We start from the raw sequence: 15,689 nt of genomic DNA on the forward strand, positions 1-15,689 counted from the left end.
ACAGTTACAGTATGCATTGTTTACTTTTCCCTTTCAAGTTTCTGACACAGAAAATAAGTCTAATGACATGCGTGTTTTGATTGGTTGGACACATCACATGGTAGTTAATCTCGCACATATGTTTTAGGCTAAGAACTTGTAAATCACCAATCGTGACGACAGGATAATCTCAATCAAGTAAACCCCAGTCAAGCTTTGAATTTCAGTGTTTGTTTTATTTACCTATTGTTTTCTAATTTAACACTTCGCTTACATGTGGTTATCAGCAATCAGGAAACAATTTACTTTAATGGTAACCGCACATGCAATGACTTGGCTTGGCCTATTCTGTGTGACCATGTAGCGGTTTGGATAATGCGCCACAGCTGCCGATACCAGATGATACCTTTTTTGTTCATCAATTAACAACGGATTAGATGTCACCGTTAATAGTCTTTTGATATCGGTCTGACACGGGATAATGCCCTGTATTTGAGCAATTGGCATCACCCAGAGTTCGACAAATCCGCTAGCCCGACGCCCGTGGCTAGTGGTTTTTAAGTTCGGGCTAGTGAGAAATGCAAAACCACTAGCCCACAGTGCTAGTGGTTCCCCCCTCCTCTCGTTATCGCTCGATCTTCGGGTTTTCCTTTTCTGCTTTTTGTCTCAGTGGAAATTTCGTTTAATAAATTTGATTGTGACGTTTGTCATCGAATAATATCAACAACGCAATCAGTATATAATAATAATCCACTTGAGCTAGATCTGCAAACTGCAGTAACATGCTATCTCTACATCGTCACAGTTACATCATGCATTGTTTACCTTTCCCTTTCAAGTTTCTGGCACAGGAAATAAGTCTAATGACATGCGTCTTTTGATTGGTTAGACACGTCACGTGGTAGTTAATCTCGCACATATCTTTTAGGCTAAGAACTTGGAAATCACAAATCGCGACGACATGTTAATCTCAATCAAGTAAACCCTAGCCATGCTTTGAATTTCAGTGTTTATTTTATTTATCTATTGTTTTCTAATTTAACACTTCGCTGACATGTGGTTATCGGCAATCAGGAAAACAATTTACTTTAATGGTAACCGCATATGCAATGACTCGGCTTGGCCTATTACGTGTAGTGGTTTGGATAATACGTCACTGCTGTCGATACAAGATAATACCTTTTTTGTTCATCAATTAACAACAGATTAGATGTCGCCGTTATATTCTTTTGATATCGATCTAACACGGCATAATGCCCTGTATTTGAGCAATTGGCATCACCTAAATATATAACTACACTGAACCATCTATTACCGTGTGTCACACTGTCATACACTCATTTAAATTTAATTAGTTTGATAGTGGGTTTAGATAGCAACCATGAGTTTGTTAAATTATTTTTCCCCGGGGGAAGGCAAAAGCGAAAACGGGACAATGACGATGGATCACACTTGACAAAAGACCAAACGTACCCACACGATAAAAACTTGAAAGGAAAAACATGATTTAAGTGTTTGATTTATTTTACTGTTATACTCGTAAATGTGTAATGTTACAAAAATTATATAAAAATCCAGTTATAATTGTGGAGGAATTTGGGCTAGTGCTTTATTTTGGTGGGCTAGTGGTTTTCACAAACCCATTAGCCCTGTGGCTAGTGACTTTTGAAAATATTTGTCATACTCTGCATCACCATTCCTGGCGACATAAATAGTAGGCCCTAAATGTATAACGCACTACCAAATACACTCAACTATCTACTACTGTGTGTCACACTGTCGTACACTCATTTAAATTTAATTATTTTGATAGTGGTTTTAGATACCAACCATGAGTTTGCTCAATTATTTTTCCTCGAGGGGAGGGAAAAAGCGAGAACGGGACAATGACGATGGATCACACTTGACAAAAGACCAAACGTACCACACGATAAAAAACTGAAAGGAACAACATGATTTAAGTGTTTGATTTATTTTACTGTTATAGTATACTCGAAAATGTGTAATGTTACAAAAATTATATAAAAATCCAGTTATAATTGTGGAGGAATTTGGGCTAGTGCTTTATCTTGGTGGGCTAGTGGTTTTCACAAACCCACTAGCCCTGTGGCTAATGACTTTTCAAAATATTTGTCATACTGTAGAGCTGTCAATATTCAGGGCACAATACTACGAGTGAAACACTCACCTATGCAAGTGAAATTTTATTATGGTTATTTAAATTTGCAAAACACTCGCCTTTTGGCGAGTAGATTATTTTGTCGGAATCAAGCTGTCACTGTAGCACATTTTAGTTTACTGTATCAGTCAGATGACACATGTATTGACGACCGAAACTGTAAACGTACACTTCCGCATTTCGCGCTGTTTGCGAACCATGACACATAGATGATGCTGGTCGAAGTATTCCGATATCACTCTCGGAGCTCTTCGGTCAATTTGATGATTGAGGTGTGCCGAATACTTTATTAACCACAATCAGAAAGCCGTGAGACACATCAGGGTTTTCCGATTATAAATGAGCTCACAAAGCAGTAGACCAATCGCTTTGTAACCAGTTTATTTGCACCTAACGTTAAGCTAAATGTTACATGGCGGGAATATGTTAAATAAATAAAAAGCATTCAAGAATTAGTTTTTCTTTTACTGTATTGTTGGTAACGATAGCATACCGTCCAGTGTTCTCCAACTTTTATGCGACCAGGTTGGCGGACATGTGAGGCCTTGGGCCTTACAAACGAGTGGATGAAGTCCACGAGGGGTAGGGTGGGGTGGGGGTGAGCTCGAGATTTTGTAAATTTGTAGATTTTGTAAATCTTAAGTCACAAAAGGTGCTTCTTTTCTGGCATTTAATAGTTGATTTAAATAAAGTTAACCATAATCTATCTCATGATCTGCCGCACCGGCACCGGTCAAGCTGAAGTAGTAGTTGCCTAGATGATCATAGGCCTAAATGTGTGCGGCCAGTGGGCTAATCTCACCCGGAAAATTTTGAAAATAAAAGCTCATATAGATGCGATTTCCTGGCATCTGGGGATAGTATTTTGCCGTCTTTCATTGCATAAAATATTATTCTCGATTTATGGTTTTCAACATGCCAACAGCCAGCAATAGACAATTCCCCTGCATGAAATTTGCCTGGACCCATGTCAATTACTCGCAAGGACTAAGATTTACTAAAAATAATATGCAAATTGCCAATGATGAAGTGACGGGCGGCTGTCTGTCAAAAATTACCGCTCGCCGATTGGATTAGAGGAGCCAAGCTGTTGAGAGGCAATCTACGTTGCACCGCTGAGATTGTGCCGCTTGTATTAACGACTCCCGTTTTATCACTGCTGGATATTGGGGAGGCCCGGTTTTAATTTTGTTTGACACGTGGACATTTTGATGGGCGTTCATCGTTGTTCTTAGAGCGGTTGGCGAGGAGCGAATTCTAACTTCTCAGTATTCTGTACGTAATATGAACGCTACAGAAATTGTCTTTATGACGTCATTACAAAACAACCCTGTTCCTCGCTTAACCTATGACGTATTTCTGCCAAAATTTGCGACCGGTATATCAGTGATTTTACCACCTGAAATTTTTAGCAGGGATCCAGTCAGATTCATTCTTACAAATGTGTTGAATTAGAATATTATTATTATATACTCCCAAGTCCAAGTACAGGCTAAATATAGCGATAGGTGAATAGAACTGACGGAAGTTCTTTTCGTCAAAGTGGATTGATTTTCGACTTGGCGGCATTTTTTATCAGATTGGCGGACCTGTCTGCGAAAATCTTCAGCTAGGCGGTGCAAATTCTCAGCTTGGTGGGTGTACAAGCCGCTTACTGGGGTTGGAGAACACTGCCGTCAACAAAAATAAATAAATAAAATATGTCCTAGTTTCGGTAAATGTAGCCATCAGTGCACTTGTCGGTATCGCATAAACCAATTAAAAATGGTTTACAAAGGAAAGTAGAACAAAAGTACTGGTAATAAGAATTACATGTATATAGATTATTAGATACATATTATCCATACTAATACATGCACTTAATATGCAGAGCCCTCAAAAGTACCCGGTCTCCGGCGGCAAATCGCCGCCTGAAACAGCTTTTGCTGCCGCCTACTTTTCGTTAATGGTAAAAAAAAAAGTGCTTTCTCTTCTTTAATAAAGTCTCCTACAAAAGGGATCCAAACAAGGTGCTGCATTTAATGGATGGTGACTGATTTGCGCTAACAGAGGCCATGAGAATGCATCTCAGAGGTTTGATTTTTCAAATGTTTCTTGGGGAGGGCCCCAGACCCCCCGCTTTGCCCCCTGCTATCATCACTGTCGTAGCCTGCTACTTCTTAAACTATTGAGGGCGCTGAATATGCCTGGCGAGTAACAATATCGAGTTGGCTAGTGTTTTTTTTTTATTCACTAGCCAGTTGGTGAGTAAATATAAAGCACTGCTTTGCGCCTTGAGAAATGCATTTCAAGTTATTTTAACGCAATTAAACTGAACATTTCAGTGGTTTAGATGTAAAATATTTTGATGTCAACATGTCTGTACTTAATATGGGCGTTATTATTTTCGGTTTATCGACTTTGATACAATCTAAAGCTCTGACTAAATGTAATACTATTTCAGTCCTTTAAAAAAAACCTTTTGACACATTATAATATATATGCCGTTGTTTTATTCCTTACTTGCTCTTTTGCCCCGAAAATCAGAAGTCGCCAATGGCAAAAAAGAATGCTGTGGTGCCTGATTTTCACCCACGAGAACACTGAGCACTATGTTAAAATTACAGCAGAAACAGTTCTACATGAATGCACATTGACAAGCTTGACATACCATCAATAGATTGAAGATGTTTTTCCATCCCAACCACAAAGGCTGACAACTTTTATAGGTGCACAAATGGACATCACAGGCTATGCAGGGCTTCTAGATTATGGTAGCCCCACTCCTGTGGCTAGTAAATAACTACTGTTGCCATGCCTGACGGCTAGTGAAAAAAAGTTGTCCAATGTGCATTTAAATTTATTTTGTAAATATGAATAGTTTAAGGTTAGGGTTAGCGATAATTATATACAATATCTTTTAAAACAACTTGTTCTATAAAACCAACATGTTTATATTTCGTAATCCAGCTAATTCAATACCCCAATAGTGGGGGAAATAAGGAACTCTTTCCAAAAAATGCTTTTTCATTATAGACAACTTGTGAAATATCATGTAACTGTCCAAATGTCAGATCTCAAATGGTTGAGCACAAGGGCTAGGGTTGGACATGAATCATGCCCATGTAGGCCTATACCAGAAAACTAATTCCTTGCTAAAAAACTTTTTACACAGATTCAGTTACAAATAAAAACAGGTTTAACTCTTTCCAAAGAAACCCCCCAACAACCAGACAGTAATATTTGAATATAATTTTAAAATGTTATTAAAAAATCCAGTCCATGTAATGTCCAAAGGGGATAAGAGTGTTATGTCACACAAGTTGCACCCTTGGACCTGGAACACTCCCAACCAATGGGCGTTCAGCTTCCACAACACATCCAATATGGCTGCTACTATTTTTCCTCTGCCCTTCAGGTGAATAAAATTGTAAATAAACATATAAAAACCGCACCGAAATCCACCTACCATTTTTACTGATGTCCAGCTCCATAAGGTTGATAAAATTACCGATGTCTGGCATGAGTCGGCCGATTTCATTGTCGCTCAGGCTCAGTTTTCGCAGCTGAATGAGGCGGAAGAAAGCCTGAAAATAAACAACAGGCTTAAAGTCTGCGGACGATTCGTTCGCGATCGGTGCAATATTACGACAAAACTACGAGTAGGACTTACTCTGGGAAGATCTTTAATTTGGTTAGAGTCGAGGAGTAATTCCTCGAGGCTTCTGACGTAACGCAGGACATCGTCTGGTACCGTGGTCAGCCCCCAATGCCGACGATCGATGTATTCCACCTGCCTATTGCACGCGCGAAACAGGGGGATGCACTTTAGCATGTTCGATTTTTATTAGCGTTCTGCCTCCAGATAGACATGTAAATCGACCACACTATTCCCTGGTAATCCAAGAAGCACTGCGATGGGTTCTGGGACACATAGATGACAATGTTTTGACACACATACACTCAATGATCCGGCATTTGTAAAATTCGAACACTTGGGTTTACTCCATGTGACGTCATAGAATATCCCAGAAACCACCACGAGCAGGTACGCGAATTTCTTTCGCTAGGTGGCCACTTGTTTATTATTAGACAGGAATGTTGCGGTAAATAGTGATTTTTGTTGAAAACATTGAAAGTCATTAAAAAGTATATTACAGCGTGATTTTAAATAAAGCAATTTAAATAAAGATCGTGTTTTACGAGACATTTCATTTTATTACATTATCATATTATTCTAAATAACAGTTTGAACCATTTCAGAGTGTTCAATACTGTTTGCCCCATGCAAATTCGTCCCCTGATATTTCCCAAGCTATATTTGGCCCCGAAGTGTGACTTTCTCCAGTGTACCACTACGTGTGTTTGTTTATTGTTCCTTTTCCCATGGGATGGGGTCATTGGTAATTGAACCCCCCCCCCCCCCCCCCCCACACACACATCAGTTCGCATGCGGAATCACTAAAAAATAAAAATGTAATAATAACAATAATAGTAATAATAAAATAATTGTAAGAAAATTGTGCTAAAATGATTTTAAGAAAATGGTTTCAATTTATCAATATTATAAAGAAAATGTGTTTCTCCTGAAAAGCTTTCGTGTATATATGTATGTATGTATATATTATGTACTTTATAGGTATTGTCATATATTTAATGTCATATTGTCATCTTGATAGATGACTTTTTAAAAATTAATTGAAAGTTTAAGTTTGTTTTGTTTAACGACACCACTAGAGCATATTGATTTATTAATCATCGGCTATTGGATGTCAAACATATGGTCATATGGACACAGTCAAAGAGAGGAAACCCGCTAAATTTTTTCATTAATAGTAAGGGATCTTTTATCTGCATCATCCCACAGACATGATAGCACATATCATGGTCTTTGGTATACCAGTCGTCGTGCACTGGCTGGTACAAGAAATAGCCCAATGGGCCCACCGACGAGGATCGATCCTAGACCGACCGCGTATCAGGCCTGTGTTTTACCACTGAACTACGTAACGCCCCCTTAATTTTTTAAACTTGTACATTCCTCTTATGTCACCAAATGAGTATTACAGTTTTGTTGTGTTTTCTTTTGTCTCCTAAAGTAATTCCGATAACCCAAACTCCAGGAGTTCATTCAGTTCTTATAGTGTATTAATATGCAGGCTTCTTAAAATTGCGAGAACAATAAGTTCGTTCGCGCGTCGTTCAACCTACTCTCTAGGGGCGAGACGTAGCCCAGTGGTAAAGCGTCCGCTTGATGCGCAGTCGGTCTATTTCTCGGGCTATTTCTCGTTCCAGCCAGTGCTCCACAACTGGTGTATCAAAGGTCGTGGTATGTACTATCCTGTCTGTGGAATGGTGCATATAAAGGATCCCTTGCTGCTAATCGAAAAGAGTAGGCCATGAAGTGGTTTCCTCTCTCAATATCTGTGTGGTCCTTAACCATATGTCTGACGCCATATAACCGTAAATAAAATGTGTTCAATGCGTCGTTAAATAAAACATTTCTTGCTTTCTTTCTTTGTATTCTTGGAAGGCCTGAATATGTAATTTCTGAATACCGCCATTCAGTCGCATACGAATTCTTCATTAAAAATCACCCCCAAAAGATGTTTACGGTGTTGACAACCAGTTATGGTGTAGATATCAACTACATATTTTGTTATGAATAAATTATCGCTATAAAATACTGAATAAAATAATTTTTGTCTTATTTTGAGTTACGTTCAGTCTCAGGACCTTGATTTGTAACATTGCATTATTAGGTTTCGGACCCTAATATATCGAGAGTTTTTGTTTTGTTTAACGACACCACTAGATCACATTGATTTATTAGTCATTGACTATTGGATGTCAGACATTTGGTAATTTTGACATATAGTCTTAGAGGAAACCCGCTACATTTTTCATCTGTAACAAGGGATGCACCATCCCACAGACATGATAGCACATGCCACGACCTTTGATAAACCAGTCGTGGTGCACTGGATAGAAAGAGAAATAGCTCAATGGGCCCACCGACAAGGATCGATCCCAAACCAACCGCGTATCAAGCGAGCGCTTTACCACTGGGCTACCTATTATATCAAACATTTGTTCATAATTACAGGTGCAGTCGTACTAAAACAAACAAACAAACAAACAAAAAAAAAAAAAAAAAAACAATTGTCTTAGTTATGCTTATCTCAGTCTTCTTACGTTTATAATAGGGGCGGGACGTAGCCCAGTGTAAAGCGCTCGCTCGATGCGCGGTCGGTGTGAGATCGATCCCCGTCTGTGGCCCCATTGCGCTATTTCTCGTTCCAGCCAGTGCACCACGACTGGTATATCAAAGGCCGTGGTATGTACTACCCTGTCTGTGGGATGGTGCATATAAAAGATCTCTTGCTGCTAATCGAAAAGAGTAGCCCGTGAAGTGGCGACAGCGGGTTTCCTCCTACAATGTCTGTGTGGTCCTTAACCATATATCCGATGCCATATAACCGTAAATAAAATGTGCTGAGTGCGTCGTTTAATAAAACCTTTCTTTCTTTCTTTCAGACGTTTATAACTATTAGAGGTGACTAACACAATATGACACATTTTGGGAGACTGACCCTGTGTTTTTAATGGATGAACTGAAACAGATCGGGAATCTTTCAAGTTCTCGTCCTTGTATGTAGTTAAATGCGTTGAGTCTATTTTTGGGGTCGTACATAAACCTTAATTGGGTTTTGGCATGTTAATATGGCTTGACATTTCGGGGGTCACCAAGACACTTAAAATAATGTGTTGCATCTCCTTCAACAACTACAGCGCCTTCACATAATAAGAAGTGTACTTTTGTCTCATTAAAACAAACAAACAAACAAATAAACAAATAAATAAATAAATAAATAAACATTTATTGTACTAAATAGTGGGCCTAACAGTAGGATGATACAACAATTAGTTTGTTTTGTTTAACGACACCACTAGAGCACATTGGTTTATTAATCATCGGCTGTGGATGTCAAACATTTGGTATTTTTGACATATAGTCTTAGAGAGAAAACCCGCCACATGTTTCCATTAGTAGCAAGGGGTCTAGTATATGCACCATCCCACAGACAGGCTAGCATGTACCACGGCCTTTGATATACCAGTCGTGGTGCTCTGGCTGGAACGAAAAATAGCCAACTGAGCTACGTCCCGCCCCTGACACAACAGATGGGCAACAGTGGCGGGCGACGTCTGAGCAACGCTTAGATTATAGCACATGGACTCCATTGCCACCGTGACCCGGGATTGGTCACTGGCGAATTCAGAGGCTAAGTCCGTGGTGGGCGTGCCTGAACCTCTGTGGATATGGGCACGTTAATACAGTTCCCATCCCCGTGACCAATAGTATATGGTCAGAAGAGGACAAGGCGGGTGAGAAGGATCAGGAAGCAGAAACCGGTAGAGACGTCCCGTGGGGGGAGAGGACCAAGGCCAATGGCTCAACCGCTGGCGGCGGTCCCTTCTTCGTCGACGCCATGCACCTCCTCCCCCCTCCATCCAAGTTAGCGGTGACTTCTGCTACTGCAGTGACTCAGCCGGTCGACAAACAGGCTACCAGTCGTATACAGACGACCGGGCTTCAATCGCCAGTAGCAGTTCCAGCAGGGTTCATTCAGATCTCTGAACTTCGACGCTGGTTGATCAAGTGGCCCCTATTAAAGAAGGTCAGAGGAGGAAAGCCACCACTCCTATTGAGTTTGAACTTCGATGAAGCTAGACGTTGTTCAGGACGTCAGACAGGTGATCAGCATGCCGAAGCATGAAGCTTTCCAGCCGTGCCGAGGGAGACTTTGCGTTGCACAAAGTCCGCATGTCCGAAGGAAGGAACGCCGTCTGCCTGACTGTTCGTCGTCTGGGTGTATACCACGAGGGCGTGCTACTGACAATTATGAACAACCCGACACTACACCGAGTCTTGAAGACCGTCGTGGGAAAGGATTACCGTGCCATAGCAGAAGTAGTAGCAAGCTCCGCCTACTGCAGCTCGACGTCTCCGACTTCATAGGGACACCATAGACGCCTCCTCGCACCAACCTCCTTTGCCTCCGTGAGTATGGACTTAGTCAGACTTTAAAGTTTTTTAGCAGTCAAATGTTTTCTTTGGCCTTAATTTTAACCGGACATGGTTATTCTCAACTCTGCTAAATTTTTCCAAATTCCGCCCACCTCAAACTTATCCTCCCCCTCCTGTCCTGTAATTGTTCACTGGCGAAGTCAGAGGCTAAGTCCGGGGTAGGCGTGCCTGAACCTAAGTTGGATATGGGCACGTTAATACAGTTTCCACTCCACTCCTATTGAGGTCGTTGGCTGTCAGACTAACCAGTCGACCGGATCATATCGAGGACGCAGAATGGCAAGTCGAGCTGCACAAATTACGTGCTCGGTACAGAAGCCGTATCACAGAGAAACTTCCCAGAAAAACCTTGCCCCAAATGTGAACCTTTCAAGCGCTAAGCAAGGAGAATACTGGATTGATTGCACTTCTTATCCAGCAGGCTCGGACACCCTAGCGGTAATTGTGACGGTACGCCAAGGCACATCGTATAGGCAAGCCCTTCTCCTTGAGGAAATGGATTCAGCCATGAAAGAAAATATGTTTTGTTTAACAACAACACTAGAGCATATTGATATATTAATCATCGGCTATTGGATGTCAAACGTTTGGTAATTCTGACTCGTAGTCAATAGAGGAAACCCGCTACATTTTCTTAATGCAGCAAGGGATCTTTTATATGCACTTTCCCACACACAGGAAAGCACATGTATATACACAGCCTTTGACCAGTTGTGGCGCACTGGTTGGAACAAGCGACTGAGGTAAATCCTGCCCCGGATTCAGCCATGATCCACCGGCTACAGAAGATCATGTTCAGGGAAGACTAAGCGAAGATCATCGACATGTATATGCAAGTTCTCCCACAGTACAACCTCTACGCAGTCATCAGGTCGCCGTAGATAACATCAACGCTTGAAGCGTCACTCTTCCGACAACATTTCCTCTGGAGACTAAGAGCTGGACTTTGACATTTTCGGCCGTCCTTCAAAAACCTTTACACAAAAAAAAAAACGAATTACAATAAGGCCGAAAAAAATCTGTCTCTGGTGAAACTAAAGTTCCAGAATTGATGCGGCGTTGTGATTTTCTTTTTCTTTTTTTCCTCTCTCTTTTTTTGTTAAAGTATGGATTGCATGTAGAAAATGTGGGAATATTTAGTTTTGTTTACGTCCTCCTCATCTGTCTTGGTCCATCATCAATGGCCATGGTGTCCCTTCCTTTGCCTTGGTACCCTAAATATTTTCCTAAACAGTAGCACGAGGGTCCCGTACGACCCACAGGTTACTCCTACAAACATTGACCTAGACATGATCCCCAACGGGGTGTTGTTAGATCCACAGGTAATAGTAATTAGCCAGTGGAGCTAATTTTAATTAGATTGACGGTCCGCGCAATCAACATCTGATTTGTTGTCGTTTGCTTGTCATTCGTTTGTGAGGTTTTTCTTAACAGTTCGTGGACATTTTCATTAACAATAAAGTTCAGACAAGTAAGTATCTCAATAAAAAAAACCCTTTACAAACCCTTAAAATTTCCATTAATTTTGCTAAATTGTTTTTGTTCATTCCTTAAAATTACCAATATCAGGTCCACTTAACTCGTATAAACTGAATTGAAATGGAGCAAGATGAATTAATATTTTGTGCGTGTCGCATGTCCTCATATGTGGCAGATTAACAGGGCCAAATCATTTAACTTTGATAATTTTAAGCCCCTTGATGTTTGAATTTGTTTTCAATTATGAAATTCGACTTGCAAAATGTATGCTACATTTTTGTGCCTCTGTTGTAGTGAATAGTATTCATAATCAGGCCCGTAGCCATAATTTCGAGTGGGAGAGTTCGATTGGGTATTTGATGGGGAATGTTCCCTGGAAATTTTGAAATTTGAAATATCTGAAAGCCTAAAACGGCGTTTTCCTGGCATCTAGAACTTTAAAAATTATATTTTAAAACAACGATTTTTGACTATTTTGTAGATTGTATTTTTGTTATTAAGGCTTTTTTTTTGCTTTGCTTTTTTTCTCTGAAGACAATAAAATTCTACCACACAGCAGGAGTTCGGGGTATTGACCCGAGGTATATTTTAAATATTTTTGGCAATTGCGCGGGTAATAAAAAAAAAAAGAGTTGACTTGCAAGGTCAAAATCGACGAGCGCTAACCAGAGACCAGCAATTTATTTTGTTTGGCCTAATAATTATAAAGACTTTATTTTGTCATGTCTAAATTGTTAAAACCACCTTAAACGTTTTTGCCCGAGCAGTCAAAGTTTATTTTTGGCTATAAATTGTTCGTCAATAAGCTCCTAGCTTCCCCAGCTTGGTATTCCAAATTCCGTCCACTTCAAACTACCCACTCCCCTTCTGCCCTGGATTCAGAGACTATGATCAGGGTGGACGTGCCTGGACCTTCATTGGATATAGGCACGTCAACAGAGTTCAAGGTCAAGGAGACGAAATTGACCAAAAACGGGTTATCTCTCACACCTGTGTGTAAAAAAAAAAGGATATCTGTATCATTGACAATTCCAACAAAACGTCAAGATTATAAGTTGGAGTGAACCGGTTGAGTGCTTCTGTGGTCATCGGCCATGCTTGCTGTTACCGGAACGCGCTGGAACTGGAAAGCGGAGCCGGTAACGGGTTTGTAAAATGGGTCAGTTATCTACCTCTATGATGTTGGCCTTCTATTGGCAGTGCTCCAAGCAGGAGATATACCGTTAAAGTAGCTGTAGTTACTGGTAGATACTTGATTTGTTTCTGAGCAGTTCTGTGGTAATCTTTTCGTATGTGTGGGTGTGGGTAATTTGTGGCATGCTTCCATCAGATAACTGTTCAAGCACGCCTGTCGTGGGCACAACATCTTACGTCGCCAGAGTTCTGTCCATGGCAGGGATCATTTAGTAGGGAACTATCACTTTTTTACGGAGAGCTTCCAGACCGTACACAGATGCTGGTGGTATGTGGCCACAGACCACAATTATTTTTGCTGTATATACGTTTCTATATAGCGTTAGTGGCTATTGCACTTGTATTAATATTAGTAGGCCCATAGATTTTTCTTTATGCACTTTTGCCTGCCTGAAGGCAACATACCCTGAAAAGGACAACCCCTGTTGTCCAGCTATTTCTCCCAGGATATTGCTTTAAACAAACACACCCACTTAATCTTGACGGAGTACACCTATTTTACACAAAAATGGGCAGAATTTTGAAAATAGCAATTAGTAAAAAAGTTAATAGATTAAATAAAAAAAAATTAAAAAAAGGTTACAAGCCAAAAATAAAAAAGAATTGACTGCTCGGCCGAATATTTATATAATTTGGAGCATTTTAGATGGACAGTTCAAAATTAAATAAGAGAAAGAAGAGAGGATCGGACTATTTAATAATATTTAAAAAAAAGAAGTAATTTCGACATACAATTTTGAACGCAGATCTAAAAGTTTAAAGTCCGATCGATATGTCCACGCGAGTGGTCTCGTTAAGGCCGTTTGGGTGCACAGCTTAAAGGGACGAGATGGGTTGCATCCCGTCAAGAAAACCCCTAGATTGACATAGACGTTGAAGGTGTAGTGCTGTGCTGAAATACAGATCTTGAGAAGCCGGATCCGTCTGAACGAGAGAGAGTATCAGATTAGGGTATAGTCCAGTCGTCATGGGTTGGTATAGTGGTGCGGACGGGCCCGACTCCGGAGGATACGAGATGGTATCACTATAAAGCAAGGTAAAGTCTAGAAAAAGAGTAGTAGGGGCCGACCCCGCTTCCTATTTCTTCTTAGAGTGGGCGGTCAATCTTCCAGTGCTGCTAGGACAGGCTCAGACATTTAGAGACTAAACGCGAACAACCGTGGCGTTCTGCAGAATGGCCGTCATACGATTCACGAGAAAAACAAGTCGACAGTCAGAAGGAGAAATGACGTGGAGGCAAGGAATCTCGCTAAAAAAGAATCCAACTTGGTGGTGCAGGCTGTCGAAACGAGAAGCGTTCCAGCGTTCAATCAGTTCCAATGGCCGCATACATCCCAGTAGAAAACTTCATTTCGCTGACAAAAACAACGAAATGAAGGACCCCCAAGTCGAGCACACGAAAGCACGTGCAGTGTGCACCAGCGAAACAAACACGTGTTACCGCGTGGAGCTCCAGACTGGGAAGTGGACGTAGTTGAGAACCTTACTAATGACCTTCCTTTTACCTTAGATAATGCATGTAGTAAATAAAAGAACGGTCTGATTTAACTAAATAAAGAATGCAGAACACAGAATATAATGTGATATAGATTTATTGAATGCTACATATATCATTTTAACATTTTAAGATATGTCCAGCTACATTCAATACCTATCAATGATATGACACTTTTTTCTTTCTATATTTTGTTGAGTACATTATGGGCTTTAACGATGCTCTCGCGACCAATCTGATTAAAATTAGCTCTACTGGTCCACAGGTAATAGTAATTAACCAGTGGGGCTAATTTTAATTAGATTGCTCTCGCGACGAGTCGTCGAGGGGATATTGCGTCTTGCCCGTAGGTTACGCACGACGTAACCACTCCAGCGACTTCATTCATTCATTCATTCATTCATTCATCTCAACTTATGTTCGTGTTTATATCCAATTAAGGTTCAAGCACGCTGTCCTGGACACACACTTCGGCTATCTGGACTGTACACCTACCCATTAGGCAATTAAACTCGCTCTACGTGGGAGCCGGTACCGGTCTGCGAACTCAGTATCTACCAGCCTTATGTCTGATGGCTTAACCACGACACCACCGAGGCCGATTTTCATATACAAGAATCGGATTAAGAACGAGTTCATCTTTCGCCTCTCTGCATAAAAGGTCAAGGTGACTGTGACTAAAAATGGACATTAGGACGTCATCTCTTTACAAAATAGCGACTTCATTTCTTTTCCAGTTTTATAACACTTCACATAATACATGTATATGATAATATTATAGAAATAGGATCATGATATCGTGAACGAGTTCACATTTGGCCTCTTTGCGTCAAATGTCAAGGACACTGTGACAAAAAATAGAAATTACGACGTCAAATCTCTACCGACATCATTTCTCGTCCGATTTTCATGAAACTTCACATACAGGAATAGCACCAAGAAACCGAGAGAGGATTTGCAGCGTTTCCGATGTCTATCTTTAAGAAAAAAAAAAGAAAAGAAAAAAAAAAAAAGAAAAAAAAAAGGCTAAATGGCTAAATGGCTAAAGTAACCTTTAACCTTTTAAAGTCAAAGTTTGTTTTGTTTAACGACACAAGTAGAGCACTTTGATTAATCAGTCATCGACTGTTGGATATGTAAACTATGGTAAATTTTTCCATTAGCAGCAAGGGATCTGTTATGCATTTTCCCACAGACAAGACAGCACATATTACTACCAGCTGTGGTACCCCCCCCCCCCCCCCCCCCCCAACAAAAACCACAAAAAACAAAACAAAGAACAATCAGAGAAT

The 15,689-nt window shown here is 40.5% G+C and overlaps 1 protein-coding gene across 1 annotated transcript in view; it reads right to left on the reverse strand.

Annotated features, from left to right (window-relative positions):
* The window catches only part of LOC121377757 (protein scribble homolog), a 130,043-nt gene extending 123,901 nt beyond the window's left edge, over positions 1 to 6,142 (reverse strand). The window contains exons 1-2 of the mRNA XM_041505844.1: positions 5,811 to 6,142; positions 5,607 to 5,724 (exon numbers count right to left, since the gene is read on the reverse strand). Coding sequence (XP_041361778.1) covers positions 5,607 to 5,724; positions 5,811 to 5,972 — 280 coding nt within the window. The 5' untranslated portion in view covers positions 5,973 to 6,142. The remainder of the gene's footprint in view (positions 1 to 5,606; positions 5,725 to 5,810) is intronic.
* Positions 6,143 to 15,689: the final 9,547 nt, after the last annotated feature.

This window comes from Gigantopelta aegis, chromosome 7 (genome assembly GCF_016097555.1).
Source record: "Gigantopelta aegis isolate Gae_Host chromosome 7, Gae_host_genome, whole genome shotgun sequence".
Taxonomy (NCBI): domain Eukaryota; kingdom Metazoa; phylum Mollusca; class Gastropoda; order Neomphalida; family Peltospiridae; genus Gigantopelta; species Gigantopelta aegis.